This window comes from Neolamprologus brichardi, chromosome 20 (assembly GCF_056152115.1).
Source record: "Neolamprologus brichardi isolate AB-2024 chromosome 20, ASM5615211v1, whole genome shotgun sequence".
In the NCBI taxonomy this organism is placed as follows: domain Eukaryota; kingdom Metazoa; phylum Chordata; class Actinopteri; order Cichliformes; family Cichlidae; genus Neolamprologus; species Neolamprologus brichardi.
In genome coordinates, this window is record NC_142123.1 from 549,749 (window position 1) to 572,500 (window position 22,752).

Sequence of the window (22,752 nt, forward strand, 5' to 3'; positions counted from 1 at the left end):
CCAGGGCAGGAACAAAGGGTGCAAGTGAAGAAGAAGAGTGAGGGAAAGCTGATGACGAGCATGCTTTCTTCTTTTTCATGCATGCAACTAGTCTTTACTCAAAGTCTTTAAAAATGCATGTGCATGTAAATTGTAAATATTGGAGCTGCAGCGCTATAGACACAGTGCCACAGCTCTGAAAATGCAACACCTTGTCATGGCACAGTTTAAAAAGCGGTTTAAGGAGATGGTTTTTACAGGGAAGAGGTAGAGATTTGATCAGGTGTTCTTGTCTAATATTTTCATGTGTGTGCGGGTGCACGGGTGTGTTGGTGTGGGTATATATATATTTGTAGGTTGTGTATCCTTTCAGGTGTTAATGGGGTTATTGAAAATGTGTATATGTGCGTATGTGTATATACGTATGTATGGATAGATAGAAACATATATGTATATATATATATATATAAAAAAAAAAAATAATAATAATAATAATTAAAAAATAAATAAATAAATACACATGACATATAATGTAATTGCAAGGAGGTATTTCTGTAGTCTATAGATTTCTTGACAGTGGAAAAGGGGTGGGATTAAATAAGCTCATGCTTCTTCCTGCTCCTTTTTGAACATGAAAGTTATTTGTAGTTGTGGTTGCTCGTTTTCTTTTTGTTTTGCTTTGTTTGTTTGTCTCTTTTAATTCTATGTTGTTGTACTTTTTTAACATGTTCAAAATAAAGATTCAATCAATCAATCAATCAATCAATTTATTATGCTAGGGAGGTCGTGAGGTAAGTAGTTCCTGCATCACTGTGCTTCGTTCCATTTTGCAAAATTCTTTAACATCACACACAAGCTGTCTGTCCACTGACCCGTTGACACACATCAGGATAGGGTGCTGTCCCCAGGTCCTTAACTGCAAGTGTCGGAAGGAAACTGAGCAGGAAATGCCAAAGAATTATGGGACTCGAAGTCTCTTAGGAGAAAATTGATCTTGACACAGCAGATAGATTTACAGATAGCTTTGCCCCGTCTGACCTCCCCATATCCCTCTTGTTCAAGATCGAGTACATATGTGTGTGTGTGTGTGTGAGGCACGTGCTCGAAGACAAACTTTTCTTTCATTGGACTTGCATCCCTTTGAGGCAAAGACCTTCTTCAGCACATTTGCAAACACAGAGACACACACGAAGAGTGTAGCGCTTAGATTTGTGAGGAGAGTCTGGACAAATGTGTCCCCATGTGGGAATACTCTGCAGCCAGGTGATGAATGGCCACACATCAGCGGTGCTGTGAAGCTGACAACCTCTCCTTTTCTCTTTGCACTTGAGCATCCATCCTCTCATTAAGACTTGTGTAAGACTATGTGGCTGCCTGGAGCTGGCTCCCTGCTCTGTTTTTACACATATGCAAATACACCCAGATGCAGATAAAAAGCAGCGTGTGTAAATGTTGTGAAAATGGTGCAGCCTTTCGCCAGCTGCCTGTTTATTTAAGTCCTTTCTTGTCAGCCTCTTGTGTCCATATGTGTTAACACAGCCTTTCTCTAATCAGGGCAGGGCTGTGATTTACGGAGGGCTTGGATTGAGGTTTGGGTGCAGCTGCGAGCACAGCAGCCGTCACTGCAGCGCTCGGCCCGGCAGCTGCACGTTAACACAAACACACACACTGCACAGGTACAGCCCACGTCTGTTTTGGTTAGAGGTGTCTAACTCTATCCCCCAGTAGTGCCACCTGCGCCTGGTCGAGACTGATCTGCGAGCAAACCTGGAGGCCATTACTGTGCTGTTTACCTGCCACAGCTACTAATTAACACTAATTAAAACACACAGTCAACCTCTCAGGCATTTTATGTGTGAACACCTTCTTTGCACTTGCATGCAGGAATGCTTCAGTACGAAGAGAGCAGATGAGTGTGTGTGTGTGTGTGTGTGTGTCTGTTGGATAGACTTCTATGGCCACATGTGGGCTGTCCTGACCACACAACCAGATTCTTCCAAAAGCCATTCATCACGTCATCCGTTGGTGTTTGTGTCTCAGGTCATTAAATATTAAATATGTGCTCTCTCTCTCACACACACACACACACACACACACACACACACACTCACACACACACACACACACACACACACACACACACACACACACACACACACACACACACACACAGACTTCTAGCTTCTACCAAATATGGTTGTTATTAGATGAAGAGGAACATGGTTCCCATTAAATTAGCAGCAGTGACATTTCTACGTGACCTTTCGCTGCATATCAATCTTTAGAATAAGCCACACAGATTTTAAACCGTGTTATTAAGTATTGCGGCGGCCGTATCAGTGCCGCAGCTGCGGCGTATATGATCATTGTCCTAGCCTCAATGACAGCTGTCAGCTCTGTTGAACTGAGACCCGTCCTGCCCAGTCACACCTGCTAATGTCAACACCTGAGGTCATGGAGGGCTGTGCACCTCAATCTTGCCTTTAACACCTCTAACCACTGGTCTGGTGTCTATTTGAGCCCTCCCCCCCCTAACTTTTCATCTGTACCCTTGTTGCCTCTCTCACCACAGTGTCAGAGGTTCTCGCCTTATCTGAGCGGCTCTTCTGCGATTTAAAGTAATTGCTAACCTCTTTAATGCCAGCCACATCCGCTCCTGTGATCCTGACTGGCTCGTTTCCTCAGTCATTAGGCCTCAGCTTCTTATCTCAGCAGCAATGTCCCCAGGCCTCTAACTACTGCACCATCTCCCTCCTATCGGCACAGCTGACTCGAGCTTTTTTTGCCTCTGCCTGCCATGACGGTCTCTCATTTAAACAAAGGGGCCTGTAACATCTTGGACGGGAAACTTCATCCCACCTCTGCAGTCACGTCTGCCCTCAGAGGAAATATGTGCAGTTAAGGGAATAAAGCTGAGCCTGTCAGTGTATCTGTGTCTATCAGCCGGCCTCACTGCAGATTGTTAATGTTAGTCAGGCTGGGCTGTTATCTGTGTCCAAAGCAGTGACGCTGGCAGCATGACAGCCTCTTCCACATCCACACAAACACACACAGATGCACATAAACTCAAACAAAGGGCACTCAGTCATACCCGTTTACAGACATGCAGAGATGCATATTTGAGTGTAATTTTAATCAGTGACATGTAGCATGAGGTTGCTTCGTGACGGCTGTGGCCTGGGGCAAAACACAAAACACTAACTAACTGTTCTTACTAGGATCTGTGTAATCCAATTAAATGATAATCTACATCAGGGATGACGTTTGACAGACTTATGACTTTTTCATCAGGCACGCCGACTCACTCAATTTACGACCTGTCAAATGTCGTTAGCGGCAACGTTTGTAACATCTTCGACGGCTTTCAACACCCCCACCTCCACCCAGAAACATCCTCGACCTAATCAGTTTATGACCCAGAGAATATTTTCAAAAAACAAACGAGCGCTGCTGCAGGAAAATCGCCCGTGGTTGTTCTAATTATACGTGTTTTCGTTGTTGTTTATCTCTGTGTTTCGTTTTTTTGTTCGCAGACTCAAAGCAGAATGAAGATGATTGCTGATAACTACGAGGAAGATTACATCCATCCCCAGCATCACCCTCATCATTCGCACCACATGCACCCAGCAAACGTCCATCACCGGAGCTTGCCACGAGCGCCTCTCCACGCCAACCACCGACCCCCTGTGGAGCAGGTCGGCACGAACACGCACGCAGCTCAGAGCTGTTTACACAGGCTGACGCAGGCTCTCGCCTTCATCATTTTAAAAGCAATTTAAATTTCATATTTGTCATTTCACCACGAGTCAGTTGTGGTTAGAACTGACAGCATGAAATTTCCCTTTTCTATTTGCCTCGGTCTTTTCTCTCTCAAGTCCATTTGTTCTTGCCAAAATCATTTATATCATTTAGAAAAACAGGCCTGAAGGGGACACACGAGTGCTTTTGATATTTCTATGTGAGATCAGTTTATGTATCATTCATCTCTCAATCACGCTCACATCCAGCCTTGCCTCAGGACTTAATTTGGTTGATTGAACACCGTTAACGGATAACAAACTGATTCTGTTAGTAGCCCAAAGTTTATGTGTATTTCCCTGAAAACAGTGTAAATTAGCGTGTGCTTGCCTGTAGGTATGCATTCGCATGCAGAGGTGCACACCTGAGCCTGTTGATGTCATGTAAGCACACGAAACCACTAACAGGAGGAATCTTCAAAGAAAGAGATGATGCCACAGCACCGACTGATAAAAACTTGTATTCTGCATGTAATTTAAACTCATCACAGCTCTTTTCAGCCACTGATTGGGGGGATTCCACACTCGCTGGTAGATTGTGGGAGGGTTAAGACGAATACTGGGGATTTCCACTGAGTCGAATTTTGTTTGTTCTATTCGATATGCATTATTGCATCTTTATATACATATTTCTCAAACCTCTTTCTAAAATGGGATCAAGCATGCAGCGGGCATCCCCTGCACAACTAAACACACGCACATGCTTCAAAGCACACAGCTGTGTCCATGCGTTACCCCACACATACCTGAGCAGTATTTAAGGATTTCAATACATTTTTGCTGTTAGCTCCTATGAATCTAAAATACATCACAGTTATATATTATATACACAATCGGACATGCAAGCAGTGTTCAGTCTGAATCTATATTTGAAGTCTATAGGAATGCAGACTATGCTCCACTGAACAAGCACGACTTTAACACCTTGCTTGTGTTCTCTGTTATGTTATATTTTAAATTTGCCTTGGTAAAATATTATCCCACTATTACACCACATTGTTTCTCTGTATCACTTGCAGCCACAGTAGACTTTCTCCTGAGCTGTGAACAGCAGGGGTTTCGTTTTTACTGTCACACATTACTCCACGTCACTTTGTACTTATAAATATCGTTGCCTCAGTATGACTACCCGGCGCAGTTTTACTGCAACAGTGTTTATAGTGTTTGACATATGAAACAGTACCTCTCTGCAAGTGATACTTCAACTTTTGCAAGTTGGACTGAAAACAGCTTGAGAAAAAAGTATTATTAGGGTTTCTGGGAAATCTTGTTAAGAATGTACAGAATAACAAAATAAGTCATAAATCTGTGGCGATTGGCTGGATTATGCTCACTGTTAAGGGTGAATTTTTATGTCTATACAAGAGAGCTGCGATGGCTCATCCTTTCTGTGCGGCGTTTGGGGGAAAACGAAAGCCGAAGATTAAAACGCAACGTGCAAGAATAAAAAAAGGAAAATGTTCAGAGAACAGATTAGACCTTAGATTAGAGAAAAGAAATGTGTGATAGCAGTTTCCTCTGCGGTAACGATGAAAAATCATTCTCTGAAGTTTGGAAACTAGTCGTTGCCGTTTCCTTGGAAATGTCTGTTCTTGCGAGCTTTGCTATTCAAACACATTTGAATGGTTTTGCAGAGTCTGACGTCAAACAGATCACCGCGTTGTGTAAACTTTGTAAAAACTCACTTTAAACTAAAAGTGGCAGCATGTCGGGCCAGTCGCAGCCCACGAGACGAAAGGACGCAGTGGGATGGGAGAAATGTCTCTGAAACGCAGATGCTAACGCCTCGGTCATGACTCAAGGAAAATAACAGACGCCCTCGGGTTTCAGTGTCGGGACAGGTCAGAGCACCGGCAGAAGGAAATCACGGGGCGCGTTTTATATTTGAAAGATATTTCCAGTTTTGAAACGCTGACGTTACTTAGATGCTGATTTTACTTAGATGCTGATGACGATTTAGCCAGTGTGCAGACCGTCCAGCTGCAGATGTTTTACAGAGTTTATTTCCCTGTTTATATGCTATTTGTTATTGTTGCACATCTGCTCCAAGTGTTTTCTCTTTACCATGTTTGAAAAAGGATGAAGGATAATAGCTTGTTAGGGTTGCTTTCCTTTTCTTTTTTATAACTAAAAAAAAGATCATTCTGTTTAATGCTCGTTTTTTGCTCTGGTTGCCACTAAAGAGAAACATGAACGTGTCAGTCAACACTACGTCTTCACCTTCCTGCTCTGCATTTAGGATTGTTTTGTACCCTTGAGTCAAACACACAGTTTAAAATGACCAGCAGACCCTGCTGACAGAGGTCAGATATGCCACCTCATTGTTTTTTCCTCATTTCTGAACTTTGACCTTATGGGAAACTTCAGCAATTTACTTCCCTGAGGTCATGGTGTTTATCTCCAAACACTGGTCCTCACGTGTCTTTTGCCTCCTTGCAGTTTAACTGACATGTTTAGTTACACTTTTTTCCCCCAAAAACATTTTGTTCTGCCTCTCTCTGTCTCACCTCTAGTTGATATTGTTCTGCCTCTGCTCATGATTTATCCACTCCACCAATTTCTGTCTTTCCTTCTGTAACATCTAGTGACATCTCTCTTTCTCCATTTCCTTCATTTACTGTCCCTTCTTCTCCTCCGTCATTCCCGTTTCAGTTATAATAAACAAGTGTGGCTAGGTCAGTGGTTCAGGCCGTTGCCGGGTCCAGGAACACCACTTGAAGGATGATTGATGATGATAATGATAATGATGATGAAGAGGCTCTCCGTGCTCACCCTAGAGACCACAATGCCTTTCCAAGATACAGCTAGTGCCATGAATAACATCCCAGTGACCACACATGCACTTTTTTTTTGCGTTTGCGTTTGCACGTGCTCACACACACACACAGGCGCGCTGCAAATTTAAGACGCGTGAGCACACATCCATGCGCCGGCATGTTGGATACACAAACACGAGAATACACTTTCAAGTTTTCCAAGGAGCCAAAACCACATCTCATTCAAATCTCATTGCCACAGTTATCAAGTTCAAACCTCCTCTAACTGTACGCCCAGGCCTGCTTAATTAGTAACGGAGTTAGTGAGAGGACAAGTGAAAAATACTCTGAGGTGACATGCACAGGATGTGGATTTAGCACCCTGGGTTTGTGTCTCAGCAGGGAGTCTGTGCAGTTTGACGGGCATGTTGCGTTCCTGTTGCTCTCATTTAGGCATGCCAGCACCGCTGCCAGATGCTTGGCAATAGCCTCGGAAGGAAATTGAAAGCAGCCATAAAGTGTTTATCAGAGACAGAATTATACAACCTTTTCTTTTCGATTGTTGTTCTTTATTCTAAGTCCTAACATGCTGGCTGCTTCAACTTTATGAGAAGTAGCACATGGTATTTGGCCTGTTTGTGTGTCTGTGTGTGCGTGTTTAACCTGGCAGAATGAGTGGTTATAGGTCTGGCTCTGTTTACGGGGCCTGTCACAGCCATTCACTGCACGTTAGCTTTTAGCACGTAGCATGTTCCATTGAAAGGCCATTATATCTATAGCTTAGCTGCTGAGATGTAGCCTACTGAGTTTACCGAGCTTGTCACAACTACTCAGTTCAACCAAAGCCACCGTAGAGTGCAGCCAAGATTTCTTTTTTTGCTGGAGTGTCACGTTAGCATAGACTCTGCTTTACTGAAGCCTATTTTAGCATTGTGCAGGCAAGGGTTTGGCTATAGTGAGCTGCCAGGTCATGCTAACTATCATGCTGTAAGTGTCTAAGTGAATTAGCCTTCTGGTTAGCAGGGCTCTTGTCTGCACAGCTTCAGTCTAAAGGAAACACCTTATGTGTTTAGTCATTGGTTTCTAACAATCACACTGATGAATGGTGATGTCATGCACAGCTTTTCTGAACGAGAGCATGAGCAGGATCGTTTGGATTTTAAGTCAAAGGGGTTTAAGGCTGGACAGGGAAGTTAGTTAATGAGACTCAATAAACCAGAATTTGTGCAATGAAATGATGAGATGATGATGCATGTTTTTAATGTTTACTCACAGGATGATGAAGAGGGAATATGGGCATGATGACCACCAACATGACCACCCACACCCGTTTCTCACAGTGAGTTTCCACACAGCTGTTGTTACACCGTAGGCTAGTTTTAAAGCTAACATTAGCCAGAGTGTCGTACTGTACATGTGTTCCACTTTAATGATCGTATACACAATGCGCTTCTTCAGTAGGCTTGAGTAACCATTAGACAGGAACACTGATGACACCACAATAACCACAGCATTACCCAACTCTGACCGAGGAGCGTGTAACAGAGCCCGGCTTTTCCACTGCTCGGGGATTTCACTTGACTAAAGAGCGTTGTTTCATTCAGCTTTATGTTTAGAGTTTTTAGGCTGCTCTTCAGAGAAGTGTTGCTGATTGTGCGTGTGGCGCATGCACTCTGGGCTCTATAGGAAACTGTGTTATTGGACCTATATACACCCAGCAGCCTAAAGCGAACATACCAGGGCCCATAGGTGATAAAAACGACACAGTGAGAAAAACCAGAGATGGATGAGTCTGTCTCTGCACACCCCGCTTTTTCAGTCATAGTAAAGTTTTACCGCACTACCCCACCCTATTGTGTGCCAGTGTGTGGGGTAGCTAATTATAATACAACACAGAGCAGTCATGAAAGGGTTTTTTCAAGGCTGAAAGCTAAAAAAGCATAAAATGAAGAATGTCAAGTCATAAAGCATAATTCCTGTTTGGGGAGTTTTATATCGAAGCCCCCCCCCCATGGGCTTAGGGTCCCTTTGAACACAGACGTGCAGAAAGAGGTCTGTGCAGGGAGGTAATGGTTTGCTTCGAGCTAATACGTGTGTGTGTGGTTTAAAAGAGACATATAAATGTACATATGAGGGACAACAAAGGTGGGGAAAAAAGCAAAAGGGCCCTTATGTATTTATGTGGCAATGGGAGCGAAAAGCAGGCTGCACAGTATACTCATAGTTTCCAGTGCATCTCATTCCTTTCCCCCAGTAATCCACAGGTGGACCATCACAAGCAGACTCTGCCTCTAACCTCAACAACTTAGAAGTTGTGCACTTTGCCCCAGCGCTGCTTTTGGGATTAAGAGTCCTATAGCGTGAGCAAATGGTTTGCCTTTCTGCAGTGCAAAGCGTTTGTGTGTTCAGCCACGTTGTTTGTGTGCGCGTTCGCAAGTGCTCGTGTGTATGCATGTGTGTGTGTTGAAGTGAGTGTTGGTGAGCTATACAGTGGCGGAGCAGCCCACATAGCCTATAATCCAGTCCATGTGTGCTGAGAATGCAGCAGTGTCAGGATTCACCGTAATGAAACAGACCACACTGCCCCCTTTCTCCCTCTCTTTCCATCTCTCCATCTTTTTTCCATCTCTCCACCTTTCTCAGGGTTTAACTTTGCCCTGCTCTAACACATTTTCCTTAAGGTAAATCTGGAATTGGACCCGTGATTAGCCTACTGGTTTCGTATCTCCAATCAGATATCATGATCTTCTGCGTATACTTGTGTATTAGTTCTTCTTATCCTAATCTAATAGAATAAGCCGGGCACATTAGCCTTTGGTGCAGAGTGGTGTTGTGGCTAGCGATATCAGTGCTGCTCATCTATCCGCTGCTGTTATTCTGGCAGTGCAAAGCACGAGCGCAGCTAACGTGTATTAGCCATCCTCTATGGGAGAACAGATGGGAGCTATTCAGTGGTATGTAGCTACAGCGCAATAAGGCCAGACCTAATCCCCATATCCTGTCCCTGAGTGAGCCCTCCCTAATATGAGCAAACAGAGATGACAGCAGCGATAGACAAATAGCCAGGGATCTGTGCGTCTGGGCGCTTGTGTGTATGCTAGATTTGATTGGTGTTTCTTATGGATAACCTTGAGTCCCGGTGCTCGGCTGCATGCCACAAGAACCTAAGTGCTGAGTTTGAGTTGGCAACTTTGAGGTCTAAACATCCAGGTGTGGATTTGTATTGGTTAGCCATGGTTCTGTCTTACAGACTCTGATTGGCTCGTTGAGGTTGTGTATGTCCTGCTGTTGATTACAGGGGTTTTGTTTACCCGCTGGCCTCCGAGACCCCACCTCTAATGAAATAAGAATGTCCTTTTGGAGTGAGAGCAGACGAGAAGGGGGTCAGAGGAAAAAGTGAGGGAGAACATGAGGCCAAAAGCACAGTGTGGGGGGTTTCTGGAAACATTATGCTTTTATCCCACCATGAAGCTATTTGTACTGAATGAAGCAAAAAGAAGCTCAGAGGCTTTCCAAGCGAGGACAGAAATGTGTTGTGTACATGTATGTATTTGTGTTTGCTCACATGCATGTGTGTGCACGCACTTTGTTCAGGTTAAAACAAGTCAAGAAGATGGCTTTCATTTGCCCACTCTGTGTTCGCAGAGGATACTGTGTTTGTATGTTTGCAAGCATCCCAAGAGTGTATGTGCAGCAGGATTGCTAACCTGTTGATCATTGGCAAATTAAAAGTACATCTCAGAGCAGAGGGAGAACAAAGAAAAAAAGCCCAAAATCCAAACTGTTTAAACCTGGAAGTATTTTTCTCTTTGTTGGTTTGTTTGTTTTTTGGATCCAGCCAATCTGGGATCATTAGGAAATGACACATGGTCGTGGTTAGCTAGCAAGTCGAGATGAAGTTTAGAAGAATGCACAACATAAACGACATTGTCAGAAACATCACAGTCCTCTTAATCCTCTGTCAGCCTATTGAATGGATTTTACTTAACAAATGGAGTGGACATGGAAATAATTAAAGGGCAGAGTGGAGCTGAAATCCAAGCCAGATTAAAGCACTGCAGCTTTGGGGGCCATGTGAGCAGGTAAAATGTTCATCTCCTCATCTTCCTCCTGTGCACTGCAGAGCTTACTATATCTCAGTCCAGCATAAAAGGACTGATAATCGTATAGCTCTACTCTAACCGAGGACTCCGTGTGCAAGCCACATTCCCCATCCACACAGTCGTATCCCTTTAGACTTTCTGTGTCACACTCACACTCCGATGGTTGCATCGGGAGTATCTTGGGCTTCAGTATCTTGCCTGAGGACACTTTGACAGACACACTGGAGAAGCTGTGGATCAAACCACTTCTTCTACTGAGGGTCTCTCAGTTTGCCTGGACAAAACATAGCTGATATGTTAGCGTCCAGTTTCGTTAAGAAATAAACACAAAGCTGAATCCTAATCTTAACCTACTGTAACCTTGAACAAAGTTTGTTTGAGGTTTTTAGCTTTTTATATAGTGAAAGTGGATAGGGGGCCTTTTATGTCCCCAAAAGGAGGAATTCACATTTAAAATGTCAGCAGAATACAGTATGTAGTAATATATGAACTCCTGGTATGTACACTCACTCAGAGTGGCAGAGCCGGCCACAGCTTTCTGTCTGCAGTTTTGAGTCATAACCAGAAGACTGGGAGTGATGCTTTCTAGAGATTACTCCCCTTGAAGGTGTTGATCTCTTTAAACATACATAGATTTTAACTGGGATCTGTTCTGTTAAACATAAACACCAGATATCTCAGCCCATTGCATACTTTTACGAGATAAAATCTCTTTTATCCTGTTTATGGCCATCAAACAAAGTTGCCCTGTAGGTTTTCTTGTAGACATCATTATTCTGTTTTTTTTCTTCTTTTCTTGCAACAGCCTACTGATTATAAATGAGCTCCAGGTATAAAATAAATCTAAAGTTGTATGTGCATATCCATGAAATTGAGCTTTTACAGACCATAAGTGCTGTGCACCATAAAGATGGCTTCTGTAAATGCAGTTTTACAGCCCATAATCACAGTTTTCTTTATCTGCATAACAAACCTGAGACCAAAAGTTCCTAAGTAGAAACTAACATCATATAAAAATATAATGTGATGATTTCAGTCTCACGTGGTTTATAGATTTCTAACTGTAAACAAAATACCTTAACTAGCTCATCACTACATCGTTTAAACTCCCCAGCCAATTCAACAGGCTCCTCTTTTCAGCTGCTCAGAAACGCAGGTTTCTGATCAGTCACATGGCCCATCGCAGAAACACATGTAAACATGGTCAAGACGACTGGCTGAAGTTCAAACTGGGGGAGAAAGGTGATTTTCGTGACTCTGAATGTGGCACGATTGTTGGTGCCAGACAGACTGGCCTGAGAGTTTCAGAAATCCCAGCAGATCAGAAACTATTCTGCTGGGATTTCCCCACATTTTCTGTTGGGTTTACAAAGGAGAGTTTGCAAACGAGAAAATATCCAGTTAGCAGCAGTTCAGGGCAAAAATGCCTCGTTGGTGCCAGAGGTCAGACTGATAGCCAGACTGCTTGGAGCTGTTAGGAAGGCAACAGTAACTTAAATAAGCACTCATTAGAACCAAGGTATGCAGAAGAGCATCTCTGAACACACAGCACAAAGAATCTTGAAGCAGCTACAGCAGCTACACCAGATGCACTCTTGCAAGCTAAGAGCAGGAAACTAAGGCTACAGTTCACAAAGGCTCATCGAAACTGGACGACAGAAGGTTGTTGCCAGGTCTGATGAGTTTCTGCTGCAGAACTAAAAGAATATATCGACAGAATCCATTGCCAGCCTCAATGGTATCAACCTCAGTACCGATTGAGCATTGTTTAAATGAGTATTGTTGCCCATGTTCATCGATTTATGACCAAAGTTTTCCCATCTACCGATGGCTGCTATCAGTGGTATTGATAATGCTTTACTCCACAAAGCTCAGAGAGTTTAAATTTGGTTTCTTGAACATGACGATGAGTTCACTGTACTCGAACGGCCCCTACAGTCACCACATGCCAGTCCAACACGGCACCTCTGACATGTAGTGGGATGAGAAACTTGCATCCTGGATGTGCAGCTGACGATTCTGCACAATGTTTGCAGCACCTTGTTGAATCTACGCCACGGAGAATTAAAGCCGTTTCGAAGGCTTGCTGGTACCAGCTGGGGATCCAACCCAAAACCAACAAGGTGTACCTGGTAAAGGGAATAATGTAAGTAGCTTCCAGCTGCACAGCCCTGCCACTATTTCCTGTGTGCCAGGTTAGAACTAGCAAACAACTATTACCCCACGCATTCATTACTACAAGCTGACAAACTGCCTGAAGAAATATCATCTCCTTTATATCAACATGAGTCAGTAGATGTTCATTAATGAATACACTGGATTTTCTAAACAGTCGGCTTGAGACGGCGCTTTAAATCACACCCTTAATTTATGTGTGAAAATGAAATATTGTTGAAGCAATTATAGTTTGGGTGGTGCCACTAGAGTCTCGTCAGAAACAGAAACTACACTGGGTCATTGAACTCAAGTACCATGTTGTTTATTGTGTTTCTTACAGGAAGTCGTTTCCTATCATTCCAATATTTTGTCTACCTTTTGTTATTAAAGTTGTAGTCTACAGCGTGTGCACAAAATCTGCATGTGTTTGGGTTAATGCTCCGTCTTTGTTCAAAGCTGTGCTGCGCCATGTGTCTTTGGTAGTCAGTGAACCACGGCTGAGGGGTCAGTAGAGGCGTCTGACCGAGGCCATCCTTCAGCTAGCTGTCAGCATAATCAGTCTGTGAAGTCAAAGGTGGTTCCACCAGGTTGAGCAGGAGTGGAGGGAAGTCGATAGCTCAGCAACACCTGAGCACGTCTGAGTGTGCTGCATGTTGTAGTTCAATTAAAACAACAACAACTCGGTTATGTTCCAAACGTCTTTTGGCAGTGCGAGTTGCTGCTGGTCTTTGTGGCAACTTTTAAAAAGATGTAGTTTATTTGTGCGGCAAATCTGAAGACCGTATCTTGAAAAGCTTAAGAAGGAAGCTAAACCCCACTCAGGGCCACATTTTTACTTAAGTTATGCTGTAAAAATCTAACATGCTTTTGAAATGCAAAACACAAAATTTCTTTAATGTAGGTGAAGAGCAGCGACAGGGATGCTTCGTCACTGTCAGCGTGTGAAGCTGTAGACAGATGTAACCCAGAGACACCTCTGCAGCAGCTCAGAAGAGAGAAAAGAAGGAAAGAATAAATAGTGAAGCAGACAAGTTTATTCGTGTATTTGTGTGTGTGTGTGTGTGTGTGTGTGTGTGTGTGTGTGTGTGTGTGTGTGTGTGTGTGTGTGTGTGTGTGTGTGTGTGTGGGAGAAGACAATTAAACACCTGATGTGGGATCATCAGGCGGTTTGTCTTAGTAAGCTCCCTCTTCCCCGCGACACGCTCATCACACAGGCAGAGACATGGCCACGTGTACAATGGTTCATGCAAACCTGCGTTTGCAGGAACAACTAATATTTTTCTTTTTAAATTCTGTAATTGCGAGTAAATCCCTGTTCATCAGTGCTGATCCGTGCAGTGAAAACGTACATGTGCGAGCAGCTTGTCAGAATCAATCTGCAAAGCCCCGTGTGGCCCACATCAGGAGCCAAAATATGAAGACTTGTCTGCTAATTAGTTGTATTAGACACACACCTCCCTTCACTAAGCCCCCCCTCACTGTCCTCTTGGGTATGAAAAGGGGTTTCTTACTCAAGCCACACAGTGCAGACCAAATTATATTTGTCTTTTGGCCACTGATGATGGGATGAATCAGAAACTTGTTGCATCACAGGATCATGTGGGGCTCTAGGGGGCCGTAGTCATAACCTATTAGATGCTTATCATTTATAGTCTTGTTGACGTACCAATTAAGTAAATATTTTCAGTGCTGCTCTCAACAGCTTTATAAGAAGCTCGTTTTGTTGGTTTTCTGTTTTCATCCTTGTCCTAATGATTATCCAGCTAATACAGACGTAGCATTCAGACATGGCTTCTCCTGATCGGATGGACGTCTCACTGGTATTGAATAATATTGTTACTTTCTTATATTACTGACAAAACATTTACAGTTTGCAGACCGAGTGAGAAAGTAAGCTGGAATACTGAACTCCCTCATCTTTGCCTCTGTCTGAACATGCAGGTATGATTCAGTCTGTAAGCTTCTCCTCGCTCTCTGTACGAGTCATAAATCAGTCCACCTTCAACTGTCGCTGTTTTCTCCTTTGTCTTCCTCCTTTTTCTTCTCTCTGTTTCATTATTTATTATCGCTGTCACTTCTTCAAATGGATTTGCTCAGGACGCATTCACGTTTTAAATTTTCTTTAGATCTCGAATATTGGAAATACATATTTAAATACTGTGTTGCAGGAGTGGTATTACCTGATATTGATTACCTGAATAGGTTTTAACTGTGCAGCAGGTTTTGTGTGTAAACGAGAGAATGAGGGAAAAGAGAGTGAGAGATCCTGGCAGGATTAAAAGGGTATTTCAGCTCATTGTGATGGCAGCACACAAAATCCTTTCCCTCAGGAGAAACCTGCACCTGGGGAGGCACTTTGAGCATCCGTGGGTTTGTGCGTGTGCGTGCCTGTGTGTGAGACACACAGAAAAATAACTGTGCAGGTACCTCAAAGGTGAGATCCTGTGTTCAAGCTGGATTACACCCCAAAGAGAAAGTGTGAACGTGCACAAAGAAGCACTGATGGAGGGGGGGCACTGGGATTTGCAAACAGAAAAAATGGGAATCACACTCTTTTCCTTTTAAACAGTTATTTTCTTCAGACTTGCTTTGCTCCCCTGAGTTCCCCGTCTCTAACAGACACACAAAGACACATGCAGCCACACTGAAAGCTCCAAAAATACCACATAGCCTCGGGTCCAGGGTAAGGCCTCTGTTCCCCAAACTGTGTTTTTAACATGTAGACCCAGCCCTAGGCTGCCAATCATAGATGTGGCTGCTCCGAGGCAGAGGCTATATTCAGAGGCAGCGTGTGGTGGGGGTTGCCCCAAACTGGGGGGATTCACACCTGCTGACTTTACTATATATGGCTACTTACCGAAAGGATGTAACACCCTGAAACATAGCACGTTGGATACCTCAGCTCGAGTACAGGATCTTGCACACGCATGCGTTCAGAAACAGATACGTTTAAATTGCCTAATAGAAAGCAAACATTTATGATCAAGATTGACACCCATGGAAACCCTGTGGCTGAGAAAAAACACTAAATGTATTTTAATAAGTAATAGAAGAAGGAATGTCACTATTTTCTTTCCCTATTATAGACATGCCAGAGCTGCTATCAGACACCGCTTGTAGAATTGAAGAGGAAAACTAACAGGAATTTACCTGTTTCCTCTCACTGAAAGTCAGGCTCCATATCTGGGCTATCGCTGAACCACTGTAATAACAACCTTTGCACTGCCACTCAACATTAGGGCTGACCACTAATTAGCCGTCTATAGCAGCGGGCTGCTTTTCATTTCTCACACTAGCTGAAAACATTCCCCGAGCATTGTCCTCATTTATTAAATAAATCAGCTGTCTTGATGTTTGTAACACTGCAGCATTTTTTAATGATAATTAATTATTTTGCATGAAAAAAGAGGCACTGACGCTTCATGTCAGCGACCTTTTCAACTCTGCATGATGTTTGTTGATCTTGAGCTTCAAATCCCAGAATGGCTCACGGTCTCCTGCTGCAGGTACCGATGTGACACGGGCAGCAGACGGTTTTAAAGAGTCTCAGAGCTGCAGAATAAACTTCTCATCTGAGCCCCACAATGAAAAAACGTGTATAAACTCCTGGCTCAGAGGCGAGTTAGTCCAACACAGATCAGCTTGTTGGGCTGTGCAGTGTGTTTTCAACCAGGTTATGTTTTTCAGTGAAACCCTAGAGCTGGATGTCAGAGTGGACGCTTTCTCTGTCACCAGATCGGCTCAGACGAGCAGATTAATGCTCTCTGTGTCCCTCGCAGCTTACTGTATGTCACTGCTATTATCCTTGACATCCAACCAGTGGGTCAGGATCCTTTACATGGCTGTCTTTCCCATACATGTACGCACTTACACCCACATGCACACGTACATATAACTTACACATGTGCAGCTGAACTTGCTCTCCCTCTGGTTCCCTCTCTCTTATCTGGCCCTGTGGAAAAGCCACACTTGTACGATGACATTCAGCACAGGATTAAAGCCCGTGTAAGACCCTCCTCAGTTTACACTGCCACTGCCAAGAAGGGATCTATACAACCACACACTCTCATGCAATCCTGCACACACTCTGGCTGAGACACAACTCCATGCACACACACACACTGGTTTGTGTGCCTGTGGACTCACACATACTCAAATGCCTTCATGCTTTGTTGTTTAGCATGTTGTCCTCTTATTGCTCCAGACCTATGCAGATGTCTCTGCTTATTGCTGTGCACATGCAGCGCTTGCAGCAGTGCGAACACTCATGCGTCCATTCGCCACCATCCTCACTGCTTTCATCTCTGAAACAGGGGCTAAGCCTGGACACCCCCTCATTTCAGTCATGTGTGCACACACACACACACAGTCCCCTCTACCTACAGGCACAAACTCACATATATGTGGTACTGTTAGTACTCAGGGTAGATTGAACACAGACTCCCTCAGTTCCAGGATCGGTGAGGCTAGACGTGGTCAGGCCCTTAGTTAAGATGCTGTGCTCTGTATCTAGGTCACATTGTGTGTGACTTTTGTTTCTGCGCTTTCCTCCGGGGTTTGTTGGTTAGGTCTGGAGTGGATTCTCACTGGAATGCATTCTGATTGGACTAGACAGCAATCCTTTTCTGATTGGTTGTTTGTCCCAAGGCTTCCATTTCGGGGGTTGCTTTGAATCAGTGCATCTCCGTCACCCCCTTTTCTGTAGATCGCCGCCAGCTGAGTGTTTGATGTGAATGTGTTTGAGTGGCTAAAACAGAACCAGCAGTGGGCTCGTCTGTGTTTCTGCTGATGGAGCGATACTCAATGCGTGGATCACTGCCTACAGTAACTTTATGTGATAAGTGGTCAGTTAAACTGGGCCTCATAAATAAAATGAGTAAGAACGATCATATATGGCAGATGTGACGGGGTAGTTTGAAACCCCTGCTACTGATACATGTTCACAGATGCACTGCTGACCTAGAGAGTGTCTGATAGAGACGGAGAGATGCAGATCCAGCCTGATTCACTTTGTGTGTGTTTTTTTCTTTCACAATATACACAGAGAGCTGAGACGAATGTTAACAGTTTCAGGTCTGCGTGAGTCTTTGACTTTTCAGGCCCGATGGTTTCATTTGATTGATTTCATGAAAAATGGTAAATGGCCTGTAAATGGACCCCAAAGCGCTTTACACACCCATCCATACACACATTCACACACTGGTGATGAAGCTACATTGTAGCCACAGCCACCCTGGGGCGCACTGACAGAGGCGAGGCTGCTGGACACTGGCGCCACCGGGCCCTCTGACCACCACCAGTAGGCAACGGGTGAAGCGTCTTGCCCAAGGACACAACGACCGAGACTGTCCGAGCCGGGGCTCGAACCGGCAACCTTCCGATTACAAGACGAACTCCCAACTCTTGAGCCACGATCGCCCCAAAAAATGAAAAAAAAGGACCCTGGATTGGCTGCGTGGATGAAAAAAGAGGACTGCTATTTTAGTGATGCTATACTTTGGTGACATGAGAAGACCTAAAATAGACAGTCAGCCCACTTTTTAAAAAACACTTATATCACCAGACTAATGCTAAATATGAACTGTACTGTTTGATAGAGGGAGAGAGATTTTTGTAGTCATTCTTTCTCAGTGCAAGCACAGTAGAGCATGGCAGGATAAAATATAAAACCATCATCAACAGGTACTATTGTACCTATGCTTTACTCTAATATCCTCTCCTGGAGGGACCTGCAGCAAGGCTTCAACTCTGCAGCCGTGGGGTTAGCTTCACTGGTCCTCCTATTGCTGAGAACAGCATCACATTTTGTTCTTTACTCTCTCTAGGTGTTGGGATCATGGATCAGGTTAGGTTGCTGAAGTTGGACCATTTGATCGAACTAATGTTTAGGTTGATTCGGACACATTTATATGTTGCACTTGTCCCCTTATATGAGTGAAAGCTCCTGGACTCAATCCCCACCCTTGCTGGGAGAAGCTGGCTGGGGAGGCTTCTGCTAGAGCTCTAGTGTTACTGCTGAGTGCGAGCATTCAAAAGCCAGATCAAAACTGGCGATGCAAAACTGACTCGCTTGCTGTCGTGAACAGCAGGTGGGACAGGAAATAGTGTGTTAGCTAGCCAGCTAACATTAGCATACCAGACGCTTAAAATGATCCATATCAAACATTTTATTCACTCTGTACTTGTCTACAGGCATGCAGATGCCGCTAGTTTACACTCACCAAGCAGCTATGGAAACACAGAAAGGCCAAAATAAATACGCTGAAGATAGATGGATGTTAACGAGACTTGTTTTGCTGAGGTGGGATCGACCGCAAGAGGAAGTAATTGAAATGTTTGGCAATTGTTTTGGTGCGACTGTGGCTTTAGTCAGCTAACAGGTATGCTTGGTGATATGTGGCAAGGTGTTCCTTACTGGATAAATTACAGGTTACCTAAAGGACAAAGAACAGCCTGTGATGTTTGTACGGAGTGACGTTACTCGAACGAGTCACGACCGTGTGCAGTCAGCAGTGTAAGATCACGACCATCAATCATTGGTTTTTCCCTCTTTCTTGGCTCCCAACCTTTCCCTCCATCCTTGAACTCATCACTCTCGAGCGGTTAAGCTAGTTGTAATGAGGACAGTGAATTGGCATTTCGCAGTTACACACACACACACACATAAAGAACCAGCACATGTTCTCCATAACAAAAAACCCACAAACAGACAGGTAGTGTGACAGAAACAGAGCTGTTGGAGGCCTGGTGTTCTCCCAATCTGAAGGGATGGGAGCAGAGGACAATGTAAACACTCTGTCACACACATAAACAAAGCCCTGCTCAGATTTCACTGCACAGTTACAGAAAGCTCACCCTTTCTTTTATAGAGAAAGTATTTTTGTAATTTGTTTATGTGAGATTCATGGACCTAATGGGAAAATGGCTTTTTCGGCATCACACCACACCTGAGTTCAATTTCACTAGCTTTCTCACAGACAGATCGTAAAGATGGCATACCAGCATGGATGCAATCTGTCTTTCTTTTCTGCATCTCAATTTAATTCCTCAGCCTTGCTCTCTCAGGCACATTCTTTCTCTGTAACCCCCCCTCTAGCTCTCCGTTTCTCTCTTCTTCTCTTTCTGGTTTTATCTCAACGAACGATGCCTGTGCAGGCCAACTATTCAACAAGCAGGTGAGTCACAGAAGTCAAAGAAATGATCTATATTATGTTTGAGAATCTTTCATCAGAAGGATTTTTGGCTGAAGCCTGAGTTTGAAGTTATTTTGATTAGTTGCATTCAAATGTGACACCGCACACTCTGAGCTGTATATCATAGCTCCTCATTCTAATCAACAAAGCTTCTCTACTGGCATTAACAGCATTAACAACATGTGTACACACACACACACACATGCAGATGCACTATGTTTGGGTTATGCAAAACAAAAGCATAATTGTTCACTTAAGACAGTAATTTTAATATTTATTGTTTTATATTAATGTTGCTTCCCAACAGTCTAAGTTATCACACACACACACACACACACACACACACACACACACACACACACAAACTATACAAAAACATGTGAATATGTTCACCCTTGGCCAGCTTGAACCACCCGCTGATTTAAAAAGACACCATGTGTTTAGCAGGACTGAAAACAACCTTCTGCGTTGCAACGCAAAAGAACTGAATAACAGGACAGAAAGCAAGATGCAAACATGTGTTTGCATTGTTTGCATTGTTTGCCTTCTAATTACATCGTTATTTCTCTGTGTAAAGTGTGTGCATGTCAGAGCTGTGTGCGTGTTTCCCCTGTAATGCAAGTCTTTGTCTGGAAGTGTTTCACAGCAGGCATTCCATTCAGGCGAACCCAGTTTGCTTAGGTAATAACTAGGCTTAGCCATAATTTGTTTGTGTGTATGTTGTTGTACGCCATATATGTGTGTGTGTATCTGTGGGTGTTTCTGCTCATGTTCAAAGGAATAATTCCTTTTCATTTGACACATTCGTACAAAAAGACAAGCCCGTCTATTTGAGCTTGGAGACGAGCCATCCACCAATGAATGCCTTTCTGTTTCTGCTCTTCCAGTTTCCGTTGCTCCAGTCTTGTTTCTTTCGTCCTGTTTAACGTTGGCTGTTTAAAGCTGCTCTAATAAAAGTCAAGATTTGCCCGTGTGCTTTTTTATACCCTGGAAGACATCACAGAGAAAACAAGGCAACAACATTGCTTGGCATTTTCATGGTGAGACTTCACTAATGGCGATCTCACTGATTGAGGCACCCAGGTTTTCACAGTGAAGGCAGGAGTGTCAACTTGTAGGATGGGGATAACTCGTCAAAGCTAAATCGCTTCTCCTGCTTCTGTGCTTCTGTGTGCAGCGCTGAGTGGAGTGGCGCACCCACCAAATATCTCTGCAGCGAATGACCATCAGCTGTCGGTCTTTTCTTGACGTCTGTTTGAAAAATAGCTCCAAAATGTCAGTTAAGCTGGTGCCTTTCAACAACACCATTTCAATTTAGCTGTGAAACACTTTCTGGACGTCCTTGTCAAACTTCAAACAAGAGAAAGTTCGTGTTCAAGGATTGTTTTCTGTTTCTCAACTGATTATAACAAAAAACAAAAGAACAAGAGAACGAATGAATGGAAACTCAAACTTCAAGCCCCTTTCTTATCATATTGAGCTAATCGTGTTCACACCCCACCAGCTCCATCCCCGGATCTACGATGGGATGAAAGTGTTTATTTTCTCAAAAACAAAACACATGCATTTAATTTCTTAATTCCAAGAAACGATCTGCCGGACCTTTGTTGCACATGCAGACAGCATGAACTGCAATCTGTCAGCGGTCCAGTTTTTGGATGGCGTTGTGACCAGAAAGCAGACTTTGGCGGTTTGCTGGGGACATGCTTCGTGTGCAGGAGATGAGAGTTAGGTAAAATCAGGTTAACGTTACTTAATCTGACAACAATTTTTTTATATAAATGTTTTCTGGGACTTTTCAACGAGTCCCACAAACTCAATTCAATTCAATTCAATTTTATTTATATAGCGCCAAATCACAACAAATGTCGCCTCAAGGTGCTTCATAGATACAGAGAAAAGCCCAACAATCATATGACCCCCTATGAGCAAGCACTTTGGCGACAGTGAGAAGGAAAAACTCCCTTTTAACAGGAAGAAACCTCCGGCAGAACCAGGCTCAGGGAGGGGCGGGGCCATCTGCTGTGATTGGTTGGGGTGAGAGAAGGAAGACAGGATAAAGACATGCTGTGGAAGAGCAGGAACATTATCTCCTCAGTCACACTTGGTTTTGGTTTCATCCACTGTTTTATTTAAAAAAGAAAAGAAAATCAGCATTGCTAGCTAAAAGGTTCTGAACAGATGGCCTACGTACACAGGCTAGCATTACCAAACCCCTTTTTTAATATGACTAAAGCTAAACTTTAAAGCTATTTCTGCTTGTTTTACAGTGATCGCTCATTTTAGGAAGCAGCGCTACATCACAGCCAGCATTGATACAACTGCATAGTTTCCTTAAGGCCTGGATGATGAGGTGGCCTACCTGCAGTTTAATGTAAAATGAGAAGGACCACAGCTTCCAGGTTTTAAAGTGCAGTTTCTGAAAAGGACGTGATAAATCACAGCGGTAAACATCCCAGCTTTTCAACATGTCTTCTGCTCTGTGGAGAGAAATGTCATAAATGTTCCACTGACACAAAGATTTTTCATTGTCTCAGTGCCACAGATTCAGAAATGCTTGTATAAAGAAAACAAGACTTTTTTAAATAATAATTCTGTCACACCTTAATTATAACACAGGTTTTGTGGTTTGTGAATAAGAGAAATCTCAGGATTTCTTTACTTAATACTTAAGCCTCTTGTTTTAAAGCTATAGTAAGTAATTCTTTGAGGTTATTTAATAGAAGAAAAATAATGCTGTTCTCATAAATATACATTAATTAGTACG

The 22,752-nt window shown here is 43.4% G+C and overlaps 1 protein-coding gene across 1 annotated transcript in view; it reads left to right on the top strand.

Annotated features, from left to right (window-relative positions):
* The window catches only part of LOC102793035 (ERC protein 2), a 158,419-nt gene that overhangs the window by 113,110 nt on the left and 22,557 nt on the right, over positions 1–22,752 (top strand). Inside the window, exons 17-18 of the mRNA XM_087834055.1 lie at positions 3,513–3,674; positions 7,808–7,871. Coding sequence (XP_087690181.1) covers positions 3,513–3,674; positions 7,808–7,834 — 189 coding nt within the window. The 3' untranslated portion in view covers positions 7,835–7,871. The remainder of the gene's footprint in view (positions 1–3,512; positions 3,675–7,807; positions 7,872–22,752) is intronic.